Below are 15,647 nucleotides of genomic sequence, written 5' to 3'. Positions count from 1 at the left end.
GAACCCCGATGAACTTCATTTATTATGCTTATTTTATTACTTGATCTATTTAAGTGTATAATCATCATGCGCTATAAGAAGGAGTTTATGAGCCAATTACAAAGTTAGAGAACAGTTCCCACAAGACTGCCCTCACTTCTCACACCACTTATAGGTTCTGGGGTGGGGGGAGTCCCCCAAACCACCCTCAGATTCATCCATTGACTAGAAGCACTCACAGAGCTCCCTGAAAGCTGCTATACTCACGGTTACAGTTTACTACAGAGAAAGGATACAGATTAAAATCAACCAAGGAAGAGGCATATAGGGCAGAGGTCTGGAGGGGTCCAAACACGGGGCTTCCAGGTGTCCTCTCCTCGTGGGGTCGTGGAGGGCGTTACCTTCTCCCAGTCCTGCAGTGTGACAGTACACACACAGTACTGCCACCCATCGAGGCTCATCCGAGCCCCGGTGTCTAGAGATTTTATTGGAGCTCAGTCTCATACCACCCACGTGGCTGATCTTTTATCCTCAGCTCCTCCCGGAGGTTGGGTGAGTACCTTTAGTCTTTAATTCCTCCAGAGGTTGGCACTGATATCGCATGGGGCCCAAATCCCCCGTCATAAATTATATTTTAGACTGGTGGTCAAAGCCCCCAAGCAAACAGACATACTTCTATAGGCAGGACCTCCCAGTAGCCAAAGACAAAGACCAGACGTCTGTTTGGGTAAGGTTAATCCTGCACTATATACCAGCAGATCTACTGCATAATCCGAGAACTGGAACCCAGGTGTTTGTATCAGATGAATCAAGATTTTCATCTTATTTCTGCCATTTATGAGCCATGTAACCTTAGGGGAGTCCCTTAACACGCTAAGCCTCAGTATGCTGGTCTTTACAATGGGATGATAATACACTGGTTGTTGCTTGTATGAAAAGCATTGCTATCTATAGTCTACACAAAGAAAGCCCCAGTGGCTTCTGTCATACCTGCTTTGCTGGGTCCCAGCAGGTCTCAGGGCCTTTGTAGCCAAGAGGGTGGTAGAGTTGTATAGTGTCCCAGAGGCTGGAAGACAACCACAGAAGGGACCCCAACATGGAACTCCCAGGAGGAATGACTTGTTCAAGCTTATACAGAACCTTCCACTTTCCTTCCACCCGGCCACATCAAGGGCAACAAATGCCTCAAGACTGTCTCAGACTGCCTCAGTTCCAGAAAGGCATTTTTCTGACTTGATGGAGATTTTCGTGTTCTCTGTTTATAAACTTGGGCCATCTAATCTCCTGGAACCCCAGCACCCTGGTAGTTGATAGAATCTGACTAAGCCTCCTCCAGCTACCACTGGCCCCTTGCTGTGTGGTGTGTAGCAGAGCTTATGAGAGTGTGTGTGTGAGAAGACAGCTGGCAGCCTTCCCTGTGGGATGTGGAAAGAAGATTCTGCATTTCCCCACCATGCCTTTGGGGAATTACTCATCTAAGTGTTGTGGAAGAGCAGGCAGAGTGGAACCAGGAACCATTACACTTAACCCTTACAGAGACACGCCAAGCTCGAGTTTAGCATCTCACCTTTCTGTTGATTCTACTTGTACGTGTTGAGTGGCTTTCATGCTTTTGGGTGTGAATGGGGGCCTGTGCATTGGGAGCTATTATAACTATAATCCCTTGTACCAGCTGAAGAAAGAAAATAAATTCTCAAACATCCATGGCTTTTTCTTTTGTGTAAATCACAGGTGTGAGAAAAAACCCAGATGCTGGAAAGGATTGAGAGTTTGAAGGTATTGTGTTGATTTGATCATGGAACCAGGAGAGACTAGTGATACATCAGTGTGGGTGAAAACAAAGGGATTCAGGAAGAAGCATTTGCTGAGTTACAATTAGGATGGTGAGCATTTATTGAGTGTGTGCATTATGCCAGGCACTGTGCATACTAATTCCTCCCCATTTTTTAAAAAAATTTATTTATTTATTTATTTATTTATATTTATTTATTTTTGGCTGTGTTGGGTCTTCGTTTCTGTGTGAGGGCTTTCTCTAGTTGTGGCAAGTGGGGGCCACTCTTCATCGCGGAGCGCGGGCCTCTCACTATCGTGGCCTCTCTTGTTGCGGAGCACAGGCTCCAGATGCGCAGGCTCAGTAATTGTGGCTCACAGGCCTAGTTGCTCCGCGGCATGTGGGATCCTCCCAGACCAGGGCTCGAACCCGTGTCCCCTGCATTGGCAGGCAGATTCTCACCCACTGTGCCACCAGGGAAGCCCCCTCCCCCTTTTATAGGCAGAGATATTACTCATTAAGATTACACACTGTTGAGACACTTACTGTCTAAACTGGACACATGTATAATTTGGAGTAAAATAAAAATTACAAGAAAGAAAAAGATTCCATAGGCAGTAGGAGTGAGGCCAGGGTTGTTGTTTTGTTTTCTTTTTTAATTTTTAATTTTCATACAATTTGTAAAGGTTACTTTCCATTTACGGTTACTACAAAATATTGGCTCTATTTCCCGTGTTGTACAAGACATCCTTGAGCCTATCTTACACCCAAAAGTTTGCACCTCCCACTCCCCCACCCCTATGTTGCCTCTCTCTCCTTTCTACTGGTAACCACCAGTTTGTTCTCTGTATCTGTGAGCCTGCTTCTTTTATGTTGTATTCACTAGTTTGTTGTATTTTTAGATTCCACGTATAAGCAGTATCATTCTGCATTTATCTTTCTCTGTCTTACTTCACTTAGCATAATGCCCTCCCAGTCTGTCCATGTTGCTGCAAATGGCAAAGTTTCATTCTTTTTCAGGACCAAGTAGTATTCCATTGTATAAATATACCACATCTTCTTTATCCATTCATCTGTTGATGGACACTTAGGTTGCTTCCATATCTTGGCTATTGTAAATAACGCTGCTATGAACATTGGGGTGCGTATATCTTTCCAAATGAGTGTTTTGGGGTTTTTTTCAGATATATGCCCAAGAATGGGATTGTTGGATCATATGGTAGTTCTGTTTTTAGTTTTTTGAGAAACCTGCATACCGTTTTCCACAATGGCTGCACCAATTTACGTTCCCACCAACAGTGTAGGAGAATTCCCTTTTCTCCACGTCCCCGCCATCCTCGACAACATTTGTTATTTGTAGATGAAGCCAGGCTTTGAACTTGTCCTTTACCTACACCCCAGCCTATTCTTTCTACTACTCTCTGTGTCCTCCTCCTATTAGTACTAATAAGAATATTAATTTGTTACCTTCCTATTAGTAATAATAATGTTTTATCCTGATATTCCAACGATGCCCATGGAAGTGAGTGCTGGACGACTTCTGAAGTGAGATTTCTCACTGTTGTGCTAAGAACATTTGATCAAGAGTCAAAAATGACAGATCCTTGTCTCCTAACCCCAATTCTAACCATGTTACTGTGGCCAGTTCTTTGCACCTCGTCACAGTAGTCCCTCTGTCCTTAAAACAATTCACTCTGGAGCAGGGTGAGAACTGCTATGGGGTCGTGGAAAGCACCTATGATTCCCAGCCTTCAGCCAGAGTGGTGGGTAAACAGAGATTCCCGTGTCCCGGGGTAGCTAATCTGGCACACACAACACTTGAGAGCAGAAAGGCATTTGCTTACGTATTGAACCAGGGAAGGTCTTGACAGAAAAGCATTTCCAGTTTTTCTTAAAAACTCAAACTCGACGTCTCTTGGACAATTCACTTGGGACCGGTTTCGATCCAGATGCTTATCCCTTCAAGTGATTATTTTTCCATCTTGAGCCTTTCCAGGAGTTCCAGCACGGGCAGGCTGCCAGGGGACACTGGCTGCTCAGATGCCGCGGCGACATCCCACGTGAGCCAGGGACAGCCCAGCCCAGCTGTGGGCCTCGCCCCTCTGCCCTCCTCTCTCAGGCCTGACCTCCTGCGGACACAGAAGTGGGCCACATCCCCATGCGGTGGACCCACCCAGAGGACAGATCTCCCTGTTTTTCCAGAGGTGGCAAAACCCACTAGAAATACTCCCCGGTGTCGCAATCGTCACGTGGATGAGATACGATAATGGCAGAAGCCAGGAACCAAGGAAGAGCTTCGCCCAGGCTTGAGGAAGCCTGTCGCTCTATTATGCTGACAGGAGAAGCAGATGACGGAACCCGACTTAGGGAGGAGGGAGACGGGGGTGAGCTCCATGCCAAGCAGAGGAGTTCAGTGGAGGAAGGGCAGCAGAGCGGCTGAGCGTCTTGAAGAGTCCCCTCCAGCATCTCTCCATCAAGGAGATGGAGATTTAATCAGAACAGTTTGTTGCCCTCAGAGCTTCCCTGAGCCAGGGAGCGCCCAAATGCAACTGTATTCTTACAGATGGATGTAAATTTTTTTAATTATTACATTACATTTAGTCACTGTATTCATTGCCCCCAAATCTATAGATGAACAGGGCCCCCGAAAACTATTATTCTTGGTGCTAATAATATAAAGAGAGGGACTGTTTTCTCCTGCCTGTCCTCATTCCACTGACATCTCAGCTGTAGATGGTCATGGCAGATCCCTGCCTTCCCAGCCCTGTGTGGCGTGCGTCACTTCACTGACCGAAGGGTCCTGCCCCCTGGTGCAGACTTGAACTTGCTTTTGGTGATCCTAGAGGGAGAGAGAGCTTGTTTACACAGCGTGATAGTATCCATGGTTCTCCACCTCTGACTCTGTAGGATTTTCCCTCTGGGGTTTCAGCGCTGCTGTGCCCCGGATCACCACTAGGTGGGCTCATTGATCTTGGTGCTGGGTGATGTGCTGGGGCGGGGGGTGTCCCGGCTGGTAAGCCTGGGAAGTATGAAGATCTCTCTCTCACTTCCTTAATCAACTCCGCCTCTAACACGGTACGCCACGCCCCCTGCAGTCCCTGATTAGTGCTAGGTGGAGTGCAGCGGTGCCCTGTACGTTTTCTCCCCCTCTCATGCCTATGATTCTGTCTCTCTTCCACATGGGACCATCAGTTCGTGTCTCCAAACTCTGCCTCAACACTTGGGATGACACGGGGATCCCTACCTCATGAGGCAGCCCAGCTCATTTTAACAGTTCTGATTACTTTCTCATTTCTACGGTATACAGTCGTCGCTCAATATTTGCAGGGGATTGGTTCCAGGAGCCCCCGATGCTCGAGCTCCATGGTCGACATTCCATGTAGGTGGTTCTGCATCCTCAAATTCAGCCAGCTGCAGATGATGTAGTACTGCAGGTATTTATTGAAACAAAAATCCCCGTATAAGTGGACCTGCGCAGTTCAAACCCGTGTTGTTCAAGAGTCAACTGTATATCAATGTAATTTGGAGGTCAGTTCTGCTCTCCTGCCTTCCACGGAGGGCCCTTTATAGATCTGAGCATTGCACCTCTGCTCCGGCTTTTTTCTGTCCCCCAGGCCACACATCTTCAGTTGCCTTAGCTGTTACTTACCTGTCTTGGGTCCAGACCTCCCGCTAATGCCATCATCGCTCCACCCTGGGCATGCCCTCCAGTGTCCCCTTGCCTCAGGACTTTGTGGCTTTACCAGTGCCGTATGCTCCTGCAGGATTCATTCCATTATTGGGAATACTGTGCTTTTTAAAATGAAGCTTATAGTTAGGCCAGCTTTTAGGCACCGTACCCAACTCTTGGTTCATATTGAATGGATGGTCAAACAGAAAATTCCTGGGCTCTTTGATGTGAACTATTCTTAAGCCAGATTGCTCCAACCCTGCTATTAGGCTAATTGAGCTATTGAAACCAAGGGCAGGGCATGTATATTTATTCTCGTTCATCTTTATTTTTTTGGTTTTGTGCCATCACTTCCAGCTTCTCAGGATATGTTTGAATATTAATTGCAGTAATATATTAAGCTTCCCTTCCAGCCTTCTGTTACCTCTAAATATGTTAACCAAAACAGTAATAAAATGATGAGCAGAATAGAACTGAAAATAGAGTTCTGGCATACCATTTGCCCCATGCTGACACTGAATAATTAAGGTCCACTGTACATACTAGAAACAAGGTAAGTGTTTGATGAATGAATATGTGATCCACTTCCTTTGGGGCATTCTTGTTCAGTCAACCATGAAGGTATCTAATTACGCTATCATCCAACCCACCCTTCTCCATCCCAGAAACCTCAAGGATGTCAGAGTTGGGCCTATTTTTAATATTTAACCTAAATGAAGTGCCTTCTACCCTTGCACTACACAGATCTTCCTGTGTAATAATTTAGTAAAGCAGGAGATTTGCATGTCAGGACTTCAAGAATCCTTGCCATGTCCTAGTGACCTCTCCCATCAGGTCCAGGTGTTCTGTCTTTTAAATGGTCATATGGTTTTTCCAGAACTGACACAAGCTCACCAGGCTGCATTTCCTCCTCTTTAAAACCGAAACCACGTCTCTGCTGTGCATGGACATACATGCCAGACAGTCATGGGTTTCACTCAAACTGAGAAACTCGCAGGATGGGAGGGTGCTGGGCAGAGCAACCTAGTTTATTGCCCTGACCTTGGAATGCATTTTTAGGACTGTATGTATCAGATTCTAGGAGTGTCTTCCATTCAGAGCAGTTGGTTGTTATTTACAGGACTTAGAATCAGTGGGGATCGTCTCATTTTCCTAACACTTCCGAAGCAATCTGAAGCCACGTTAATGGGTGGGGGGCTCTGGAGATTTTTGAATGATATCAAAGATATAAATATCTTCCTTTATTAAAGTCTGTTTTTTTCTCCTGGAGATGATTGAATTATACATAAAATGTACAATAACAGCCTTTTTAAAGTGTATTTCCTTATAGTTCTTGAAGATGGAAAGAACCAGAAGAAAAGGAGCATCTGTTACTTAGAACTGTATTGGGTCTAGGTGACCCCACAATAAACAGCTGAGTTCTCCCTAAATATTAGCTGCTTATCTCCAAGGCTCCATCGATTCTGTTTGCTCACAGCACCTAGTTTGGTTTCCCAGCACCTACTCCATTCAGAAGAGGCTGGAGATGTTTACTTTACTTAGAAGCTTATGCAGACAAGCTGAGCTTCTCACACCTTGCTGTGCATATGAATCATCTGGAGTTGTTAAAATGCAGACTCTGAAATCAGGAGGTTTGGGTGGGGCCTGAGATTCTGCTTTTCTAAAGCTGCTGGGGGAGCTGGTCGGAGGACCACACTTGGAATAGCAAGGTCTTATTGCCACTGAGCTAAATTTTAAGATACTGATGAGGAGAGAGATACAAATGTAGATATAAAGATGCTTAAGATGAATGTATTCAGAACAGTGATTAGCAGGCAAATTGTATGTAGTAAACCCTAAATAAATTTGTCTTGATCCATCTATTAATTTCCCTGTTCACTTTCCCTTTCCTAATAATAATGTTGAAACCTATGATCTGCATGTGTGGCTCTTCGGTAACTTAGCAGTTATACAGTGGTGTGTGGCCCCATGTCTCTGTTGTGACAGGTACATCCGGAAGTGAACTCCTCGTGGGCCCAGGTGAACCACTGGTGCGTTTCAGCACTGAAAAGGCAATGAGGGACATGGAGACCATGTGTCTGCAGCTAGAAAGAGACCCTAAAAGCAGACATCCACTCTCCTTTTTTCTTCTCTTCTTCCTAGTCTCTTTCTCTCTTCCTTCCTTTTCCCTGCTGTACTTTGCACCTTCATAATTTACCTCTCTGTTCTTTTAATTTATGAACTATCATCCAATGTACCAGGGACATGGTGGCGTCCTATGGCGCCCTCTCGTGGTTCACTGAAAATATAGCAAGATACAGTCCCTACCCTCACTATGATTTCCCCTGATGAGAGATACAGACAGTACAGAGAGCTAATGAAACACAGAGAAAGGGACACATGCCCCAGAATTAGAGAGACCCGACTCCTCCAAGCCGCACTGGTAAATAGGAGACAAGGTCCTCCTAAATGTAGGAGGAGGGAGTATCAGTTTGGCCCCAGGTCGCTCCAGTTAATCTTTGTATCCTTGATTTATAATTTATATTATCTGGAGAAGATGTTTATCAATGGACAACTTTTCAGAAGAGTACATTTGAATTTGTGTGGTAAGGCTGATATGTCCTAGTTGGTCCATTAGCAGAAGACCAGCCATGGAACCTATACTGAGATCTTTAGGGCCAACTAAGTCAGCCAGTGTCTTTCAAAAAACAACACAGTGTAAATAAACCAAGGCACTGCTGAGAATCAAGTCAGCATTCGTATTCAAATTCACTAAAGCTGAGTTCTTTTTTAAAAAGTACCTTCAGAGGGGTTTTCTAGGTTTGTGTATGGTGCATTCAGTTGTACAGCAGTTTTACATTTGCATTGCTAATGGACCTCTTTCTGAATGCCTTTGACATTTTACTTGGCTTTGAAAGGACTTTTATGCTGCTATTTTTTCTTCCCTAGAGCTGCCTTGGGCTAATTAACCTATTGCCTTACTGGCTGGGCCTACTATATGCAAATATTCTCATTCCGGATTCTGACATACTATTCTTGCATGAACTTCCCTAATGAAATCCTGTGGGGTTTTATTGGATCAGTGCTGCTGTGGAGCCAGCAGGGGGCGCATGGAACAGTTCACTTTGAGTCCATCTCCTAAATGACTTGCCTTTGCTAGTCTGTGTGGGAACAGATCTTATGCAGTTCTTTCTTAGAGTGACTTAAAACCTAGAGATAAAAGATCAGTATCAGTACTTTTTAAGCAGTCAAAAGGGGCAGCTGTTTCAGTTTTTGTAGTTTAATTTTATTCTATCATTGTTTTGAAAATAGCACTGTCATCTTAATCTATTTGCACATATTGGGTGTAAATTACGTGCCATGCATTTCATAAGAGAAGGCTATACAGAATACAGTTATCTGGGACTTACAAAGCCCTAGGTCGGGGAGGGTAGTGCTGAAACTGCTGCCTTAACTGTGTCTGTTTTAACATCAGACTATAGAAAAGCGGGTCTGCGTAGGAGAAATGCTAAAAACCCAGGGCCTGGAATTCCCAGAGCCTGATCCAAGGCTTCCCAGTATCACAGCGCGTGACATGGCTCACGGCTGCAGCTGCTGCCTGTAGGCGGCCCTCACAACTGCCGCCTGTAAGCCTGGTCCCTGTTGGTTCCATTGATGATCTGCCTCTTGCCAGGTGGGCATCTGTCTGCCTACACAGTCATGGTAACAGAGTTCGGTGGTTCCTGAAAGACCGAGATTAGGTGTCCACGAAAACTGGCTCCAGGCTCACTACTTGTATGTCCAGGTTGAAACACTCAGGCCTGATGGGTCCGGCAGAGGTTTCATCTCTAGGGTTAAGGGTGGATTGACCCTTTATGGAGCGTGTGGAGAGAAAATTCAGAGACCACTTGGAAAGGAAGTAAGAGGCAGAGATAAAGCAAGCATAAAGTCACCCTCATTAAGGACACCCTCAGTGCATCAGCCTGATTATTGCATTTTTTTAAAACCATAACCATGTTCCTATTTTAACTGTCAAACAGATTCCTTTTGGCTTTCTGTTACCATGTGAGTAGCTGTACTGGGAGTTGTTTGGAAACTTGTAGAGAACACGATTATTTGGGGCTCCCTCTGCTGAGTTGGCCTCTGTATAGCGTGTGTGCACGTGCGTGTTTGTATGTGTGTGTACGTGCGTGCATGCGTGTGTTAGGGAAGAGAGAATTGTTGTAGATCCAGTATGGACCCAGAGTCGGTGGAATCTTTGAGTAGCGCCTTTGGCAGATGAGCACTCAGAGATAAGGTATGAAGTCCGCGGAGGATTTCCGTCCCTAACCTTGCCCTCCCAGCGCCTGGCTCAGAGGGTCGGTCTGGCTGACCTTCACCGGTGTCATCCTCCTTGTGGGCATCATTTGATTGCCCAGCGAGGTAAAGATAGAGCTGAGGAGTGGGAGCGGCGTTTCTGGAAGCAAAACTAAGAAATGCATTGTCTACCTTCTGAAAAGAAAAAAAGAGAGAGGGTATTGAGAGAGGTGTCTTAGGAGACTTGCTAAATCCATAAAAAAGGAGGTTTTGACTTGCTCCATGTTGTAATGATCTTCCTGATGTCCTAACCAGCGTGGCCAGCGTTTTACCTGCTCTAATGTTGGGGCGGGCGGGGGTGGGGGGCTGGTGGTTGGAATTCACGTTGACCCCAGAAGCTTAGTCTCCATCTCGAGGAGGACATTCTTTTCCGGTGCTGATGTTCTGATCGCCTCTCTCCTCCCTCTCCTCTTCCCCTTGTCCCGACCCTCTTCCTCTTCCCAGATTCCAGGGCGGCTGCTGGCGGATCGCACCCACAGGGAGATGATTCCTCATGAAGAGCCTGGATCCCCTACAGAAATCAAATGTGACTTTCCGTTTATCAGACTGAAAGCAGAGCCAGCCAGAGAGTGAAACGGTCACCGTGGAGGGGGGACGGCGAAAAATGAAATCCAACCAAGAGCGCAGTAACGAATGCCTGCCTCCCAAGAAGCGCGAGATCCCCGCCACCAGCCGGCCCTCGGAGGACAAGGCCACGGCTGTGCCCAGTGACAACCACCGCGCGGAGGGCGTGGCATGGCTCCCGGGCCACGCGGGCGGCCGGGGCCACGCGGGCGGGCGGCTCGGGCCGGCGGGGCCCCCGGCAGAGCTCGGTTTACAGCAGGGAATAGGTTTACACAAAGCGCTGTCCGCGGGGCTGGACTACTCCCCGCCCAGCGCGCCCCGGTCCGTCCCGGCGACCACGACGATGCCCGCGTACCCGCCCCCGCAGTCCGGGGCCCCGGTGTCGCCCGTGCAGTACGCCCACCTGCCGCACACCTTACAGTTCATCGGCTCTTCCCAGTACGGCGGGCCCTACGCCGGCTTCATCCCTTCTCAGCTGATCTCCCCCACGGCCAGCCCCGTCACCAGCGCGGTGGCCTCGGCCGCAGGGGCCGCCACTCCATCCCAGCGCTCCCAGCTGGAGGCCTATTCTACCCTGCTGGCCAACATGGGCGGCCTGAGCCAAGCCTCGGGACACAAGTCTGAGCTGCAGCAGCAGCACTTGGGCAGGACCGCGGGGCTCCTGCCCCCCGGGTCCCCACCACCCACCCAGCAGAACCAGTACATGCACATCTCCAGCTCGCCGCAGAGCGCCGCGCGCCCGGCCTCCCCGCCGGCCATCCCCGTCCACCTGCACCCGCACCAGACGATGATCCCGCACACGCTCACCCTGGGGCCCTCCCCGCAGGTCGTCGTGCAGTACACCGACTCCGGCAGCCACTTCGTCACCCGCGAGGCCACCAAGAAAGCCGAGAGCAGCCGGCTGCAGCAGGGCGTGCAGGCCAAGGAGATCCTGAACGGGGAGATGGAGAAGGGCCGCAGGTACGGGGCGCCCACTGCAGCCGACCTGGGCCTGGTGAAGGCGGGTGGCAAGGCCGTTCCCCACCCGTACGAGTCCAGGCACGTGGTGGTCCACCCCAGCCCTGCCGACTACGGCGGCCGCGACTCCTCCGGGGTGCGGGCCTCTGTGATGGTCCTGCCCAACAGTAGCACCCCTGCCGCCGACCTGGAGGTGCAGCAGGTCACCCACCGAGAGGCCTCCCCCTCCGCCCTCAACGACAAAAGCGGCCTGCACCTAGGGAAGCCCGGGCACCGCTCCTACGCGCTGTCTCCCCAGCAGGCCCTGGGCCCCGAAGGCGTGAAGGCCGCCGCTGTCGCCACGCTGTCCCCCCACACGGTCATTCAGACCACACACAGTGCTTCGGAGCCCCTCCCGGTTGGACTGCCGGCCACAGCCTTCTACGCAGGGACTCAGCCGCCCGTGATCGGCTACCTGAGCAGCCAGCAGCAAGCGATCACCTATGCCGGCGGCCTGCCCCCGCACCTGGTCCTCCCCGGCACCCAGCCCCTGCTCATCCCTGTGGGCAGTGCTGACATGGAGGGGTCGGGTGCGGCCTCGGCCATCGTCACGTCGTCGCCCCAGTTTGCTGCAGTGCCTCACACGTTCGTCACCACCGCCCTTCCCAAGAGCGAGAACTTCAGCCCCGAGGCCCTGGTCACCCAGGCCGCCTACCCAGCCATGGTGCAGGCCCAGATCCACCTGCCCGTGGTGCAGTCGGTGGCATCCCCTGCAGCCGCGCCCCCTACGCTGCCTCCCTACTTCATGAAAGGCTCCATCATCCAGCTGGCCAACGGGGAGCTGAAGAAAGTGGAGGACTTAAAGACGGAAGACTTCATCCAGAGCGCAGAGATCAGCAACGACCTGAAGATCGACTCCAGCACGGTGGAGCGGATCGAGGACAGCCACAACCCGGGCGTCGCCGTGATACAGTTTGCTGTCGGGGATCACCGAGCACAGGTAACGTTCATCCAGATCACACAGGTAGGGGGACACCCCGCCGCACCACCTTCATCGCTTCTCGGCACAGTGAATTTCTTCCAAGAGGCAGACCTGTCAGTGGCTGTGGGGATGATTGAGGGTTTTCATTTATACCTAGAAGTTAGACTCATCACGTTTCCCAACCACGTTCTCTAAGAGAATTAAGCCCTAGTACACCAAAGCACCTGCTGTTTGTAATGAATTTACTTCTCTGTGTCTAGAGTGGGGCTGGTCAGGTACCATTCTTGGGACAATTAAGAAGATCGCCACTCAAGTTATTTTTTTGTTCTGTGGTTTAGATGAGGAACCCTGATTAAGAAAAGTCATCTGTTCCCCTCCCCCCACCCCTCTTTCTTTTGGTCAGGAAAAGACAGTGCTGGTTCAGGTGAGAACGTTAAATGCCCAGAGTGGCCACACCCCATTACACATCTTTGTTTTAAAATGTAGGTTTTGTTATTATTTAGGTATGGTGAGGCCAACAGATGAGAATACAACTGCCATTGAAAAGATAGTTTGTTATACTCAGATGCCAAGAGGAGGGTTTGTGCCGTGCCATGCAGGGCCACATGGGGAAGCACCAGGGTCAGTCAGGAGGCACTGGGAGTGAGGAGAAAACATGGGCAAGAGCCTTGATTGTGGTTTCAGTGGGAAGGAGTGGGTGAGGCAGGGTAGGCAGACTTAGGATTGGCCAGTTGGAATCATTTCAGCAGGCTCTGGGCATAGGGGCTGTCCCTGGGTGTCTGGTACCTGACCCTGGGGTGATAAGGGCTGGTGGATAGTGGCCCAGAGAGTGAAAGCTCCATAGAGGAGGTGGCTGGGATGTGGGTGTTTGCTTTGCATATGAAGGACATTCTTCCAGGCAGGTGAGCTGTCAGCTATCTCTAGGAATGAGCTAACCCAGGGAGGCACAGTCCCTCCAGAGTCAACAAGGCCCCAAGATGTCAAAGCATCAGATATAGAGAATAAAAGGTGTGGTTAATACAGTCTGCAAAGTCAGGGCTGCCCCAGGTAAGCTCCTGGACTTATGATAAATAGGAACCCCAAGGACCAGATGTAGCCAAGCTGAGTCATGTTAAAACTGGAACTATGATTAGCTCTCTTAATTTCCATGGGTTCCTTCAGTCCACTCTTTTCCAGTTTCTTAAATCACTTGAATGCATTTATTCTGCCCATTTGTATGAAATAGCAGTTTCACTGCCTAGCTTGCTTGGAGTCAATCAGGTTTGGCCCCCAGGCCAGGAACTGCCCTGGTGGGTGGTAGAGACTCACTCCCTCTGGGAATGGTTTCACTGAGGACTTTGAAACACTCAGATGTGACAGCACCTCCTTCAGGTTGAAATGAGTTGAAAAATGGTCATGGTATAGCTGGTATTCGGGACATTCAAAGAAAATAAACAAACTAGTTAATGGTTTGAAATGTTTTTAGTATATTTAAAAACAAAAGATCAAGTGAGGTAGGGGAGCCCGATTTTCCAAACCATTTTCCAGAACTGCTTGTGAACGTCTGGATGTGGGATCTTGCACAATATCAGGGGACCTGTGTTGCCAGGAGCTTTTAGCCCCGAAGACTTTTCTTTTTTTATGGTGAGATGTTGCTGTAGCCTTTGGTAAGGCCCAAGAAAGGTTTCCCAGAGTTCTGATTTAAAAAAAAAAAAAAAAAAATATATATATATATATATATATATAAATATATATATATATAGCAAAAATCAGAATATTTGGAAAAGGGCATCATTATTTAGAACTCACTACCCATCTGTAGTCTCTGCTCACTCCCGCTGTCCTACATGGATTAGGGGCGGATGGATACTAGTTGAAAGAACAAGCTGTCTTTAGCAAAGTTGTCTTTTAACAGACCCCAGGTGAAGCCTGGAAAATAAACAAGAAGGAGAAGTAAACATGTTTTTTCATGGTCCTTTTAATCCTTAAAGCACTACTGTGAAGAGAGGTAGGCACGGAAAGAGGGGTGATTTTGAAAATGCTGCTGTCTCCGGCCTAGCATCTCTTTCAGTAAAGAACAGCTCTGAGCTGAGGACTCATCTCCAAGGCCCCGGCAGCCTCTGTAGTCATCAGGAGCTTCATAGACCTCTAGGTTTCACATCGACCCGACCCGGCAGTTCTTAGAGAGGAAGCATCTCTCTCTGTGTTTGCCCCCGCTCGATCCTTTGCAGAGTGAACGCTTAAACGATGGTGAAATCGGCTTCCATGTGTGAAGTCTCATTTCCTTCCCGTCGCCAGACCACCAGTCTCCTTGCTGACAGCCAAGGTGCAAATTAGAAGGCAGCGTGTTTGTCAGGGCCTGCTCACAGGTCTGTGGCTTCGGCTCCAAAGGGTGGCTGGAGTTTCAGGCTGTAGAAACACAAGTGCGGGGCCCCGACACCACCGGTGATTTGTCACTTTACCCCGAAGCCTATCAGAAACAGGCTGACATCATCACAGCTAAAATACTCCACCAGCTGTGTTTACCACAAGTGACAGGAGCACAGTCAGGAGGGAATCAGAGGAAGCGAGAGGGGGAGAGGGAAGGGAGAGAGAAAACGAAGGTCTGGATTTAATTTACACTCCGAGGGCTGAGGACTTCCCTCCATCCTCAGCGGCACTCGGTGGGGTTTTCTCCCCTGGTCTGTCTGCTCAGTGGATTAGAAATCACTAACACTTGCACCCACAGGGAGATTTAGAAACATGCAAAGTGTTGCACTTAATAAGCAAACTCACAAATTGGATTGGGGAAGTTGTGGAAGGAAGGGGTGGTTTGCTAGAGGACAGATGGCTTTATGACCCCAGGCATAAATCCTGCACGGAAGCAGGACCACAGGGATGCTTGACTTCATAACCAACCACGGGCATCCCCGGTCAATGTAGTATGGCTGGTGGGGAGAAGCCACGAGCCTGGGGTCTGGTTGGCTGCAAGACAAGTGGTCTTACCTCTCAGAGCCGGAGGTTTTCTCATCGCTAAAATGGGCTAAATGATTCCTTATACAAGATCATATCTTGGGCCTCCTCTCGTTGTTGTAATCCCTTGCTTTCCTGCCGTGCAGAACAGCCCTTGTAAAATTTACTAGCATCCACTAAGCAAAAACCAAAGGGGGGACATAAAGGGAAAGTTCCCTGACTTCATGCTTATAATCAGCGCATAGACCTCGTTGGAAGGAAAGCCATCCTGATAGAGCCAAGGGAGTTTTCATTGAGGGGATTATTTTCAGGAGCCAAATTCCTAATTATTATTGTGTGAAAGGCACCTCCAGGGTGGTCTCCAGCTAAAGCTCCAGGTGAGGCAGTGTAGGAGAAAAATGCTTTTGCGTGTTCGCCACCATCCGTGTGGTTTTGTCCTACCCAGTGCAGTATTTCTCGGCCCAGGCAAAGCGTCCTTGCATCCCAGTTCCCCCACCCCG

The 15,647-nt window shown here is 48.9% G+C and overlaps 1 protein-coding gene across 1 annotated transcript in view; it reads left to right on the top strand.

The window, feature by feature from the left end:
* ATXN1 (ataxin 1) overlaps positions 1 to 15,647 on the top strand; it is a 141,685-nt gene that overhangs the window by 113,594 nt on the left and 12,444 nt on the right. The window contains exon 2 of the mRNA XM_061195755.1: positions 10,179 to 12,234. Within this exon, the coding sequence (XP_061051738.1) occupies positions 10,339 to 12,234 (1,896 nt within the window). The 5' untranslated portion in view covers positions 10,179 to 10,338. The remainder of the gene's footprint in view (positions 1 to 10,178; positions 12,235 to 15,647) is intronic.

Source organism: Eubalaena glacialis, chromosome 7 (genome assembly GCF_028564815.1).
Source record: "Eubalaena glacialis isolate mEubGla1 chromosome 7, mEubGla1.1.hap2.+ XY, whole genome shotgun sequence".
Classification (NCBI taxonomy): domain Eukaryota; kingdom Metazoa; phylum Chordata; class Mammalia; order Artiodactyla; family Balaenidae; genus Eubalaena; species Eubalaena glacialis.
The sequence above is the reverse complement of the archived record's forward strand: the minus strand, read 5'-3'. Positions and strand labels throughout refer to the sequence as shown.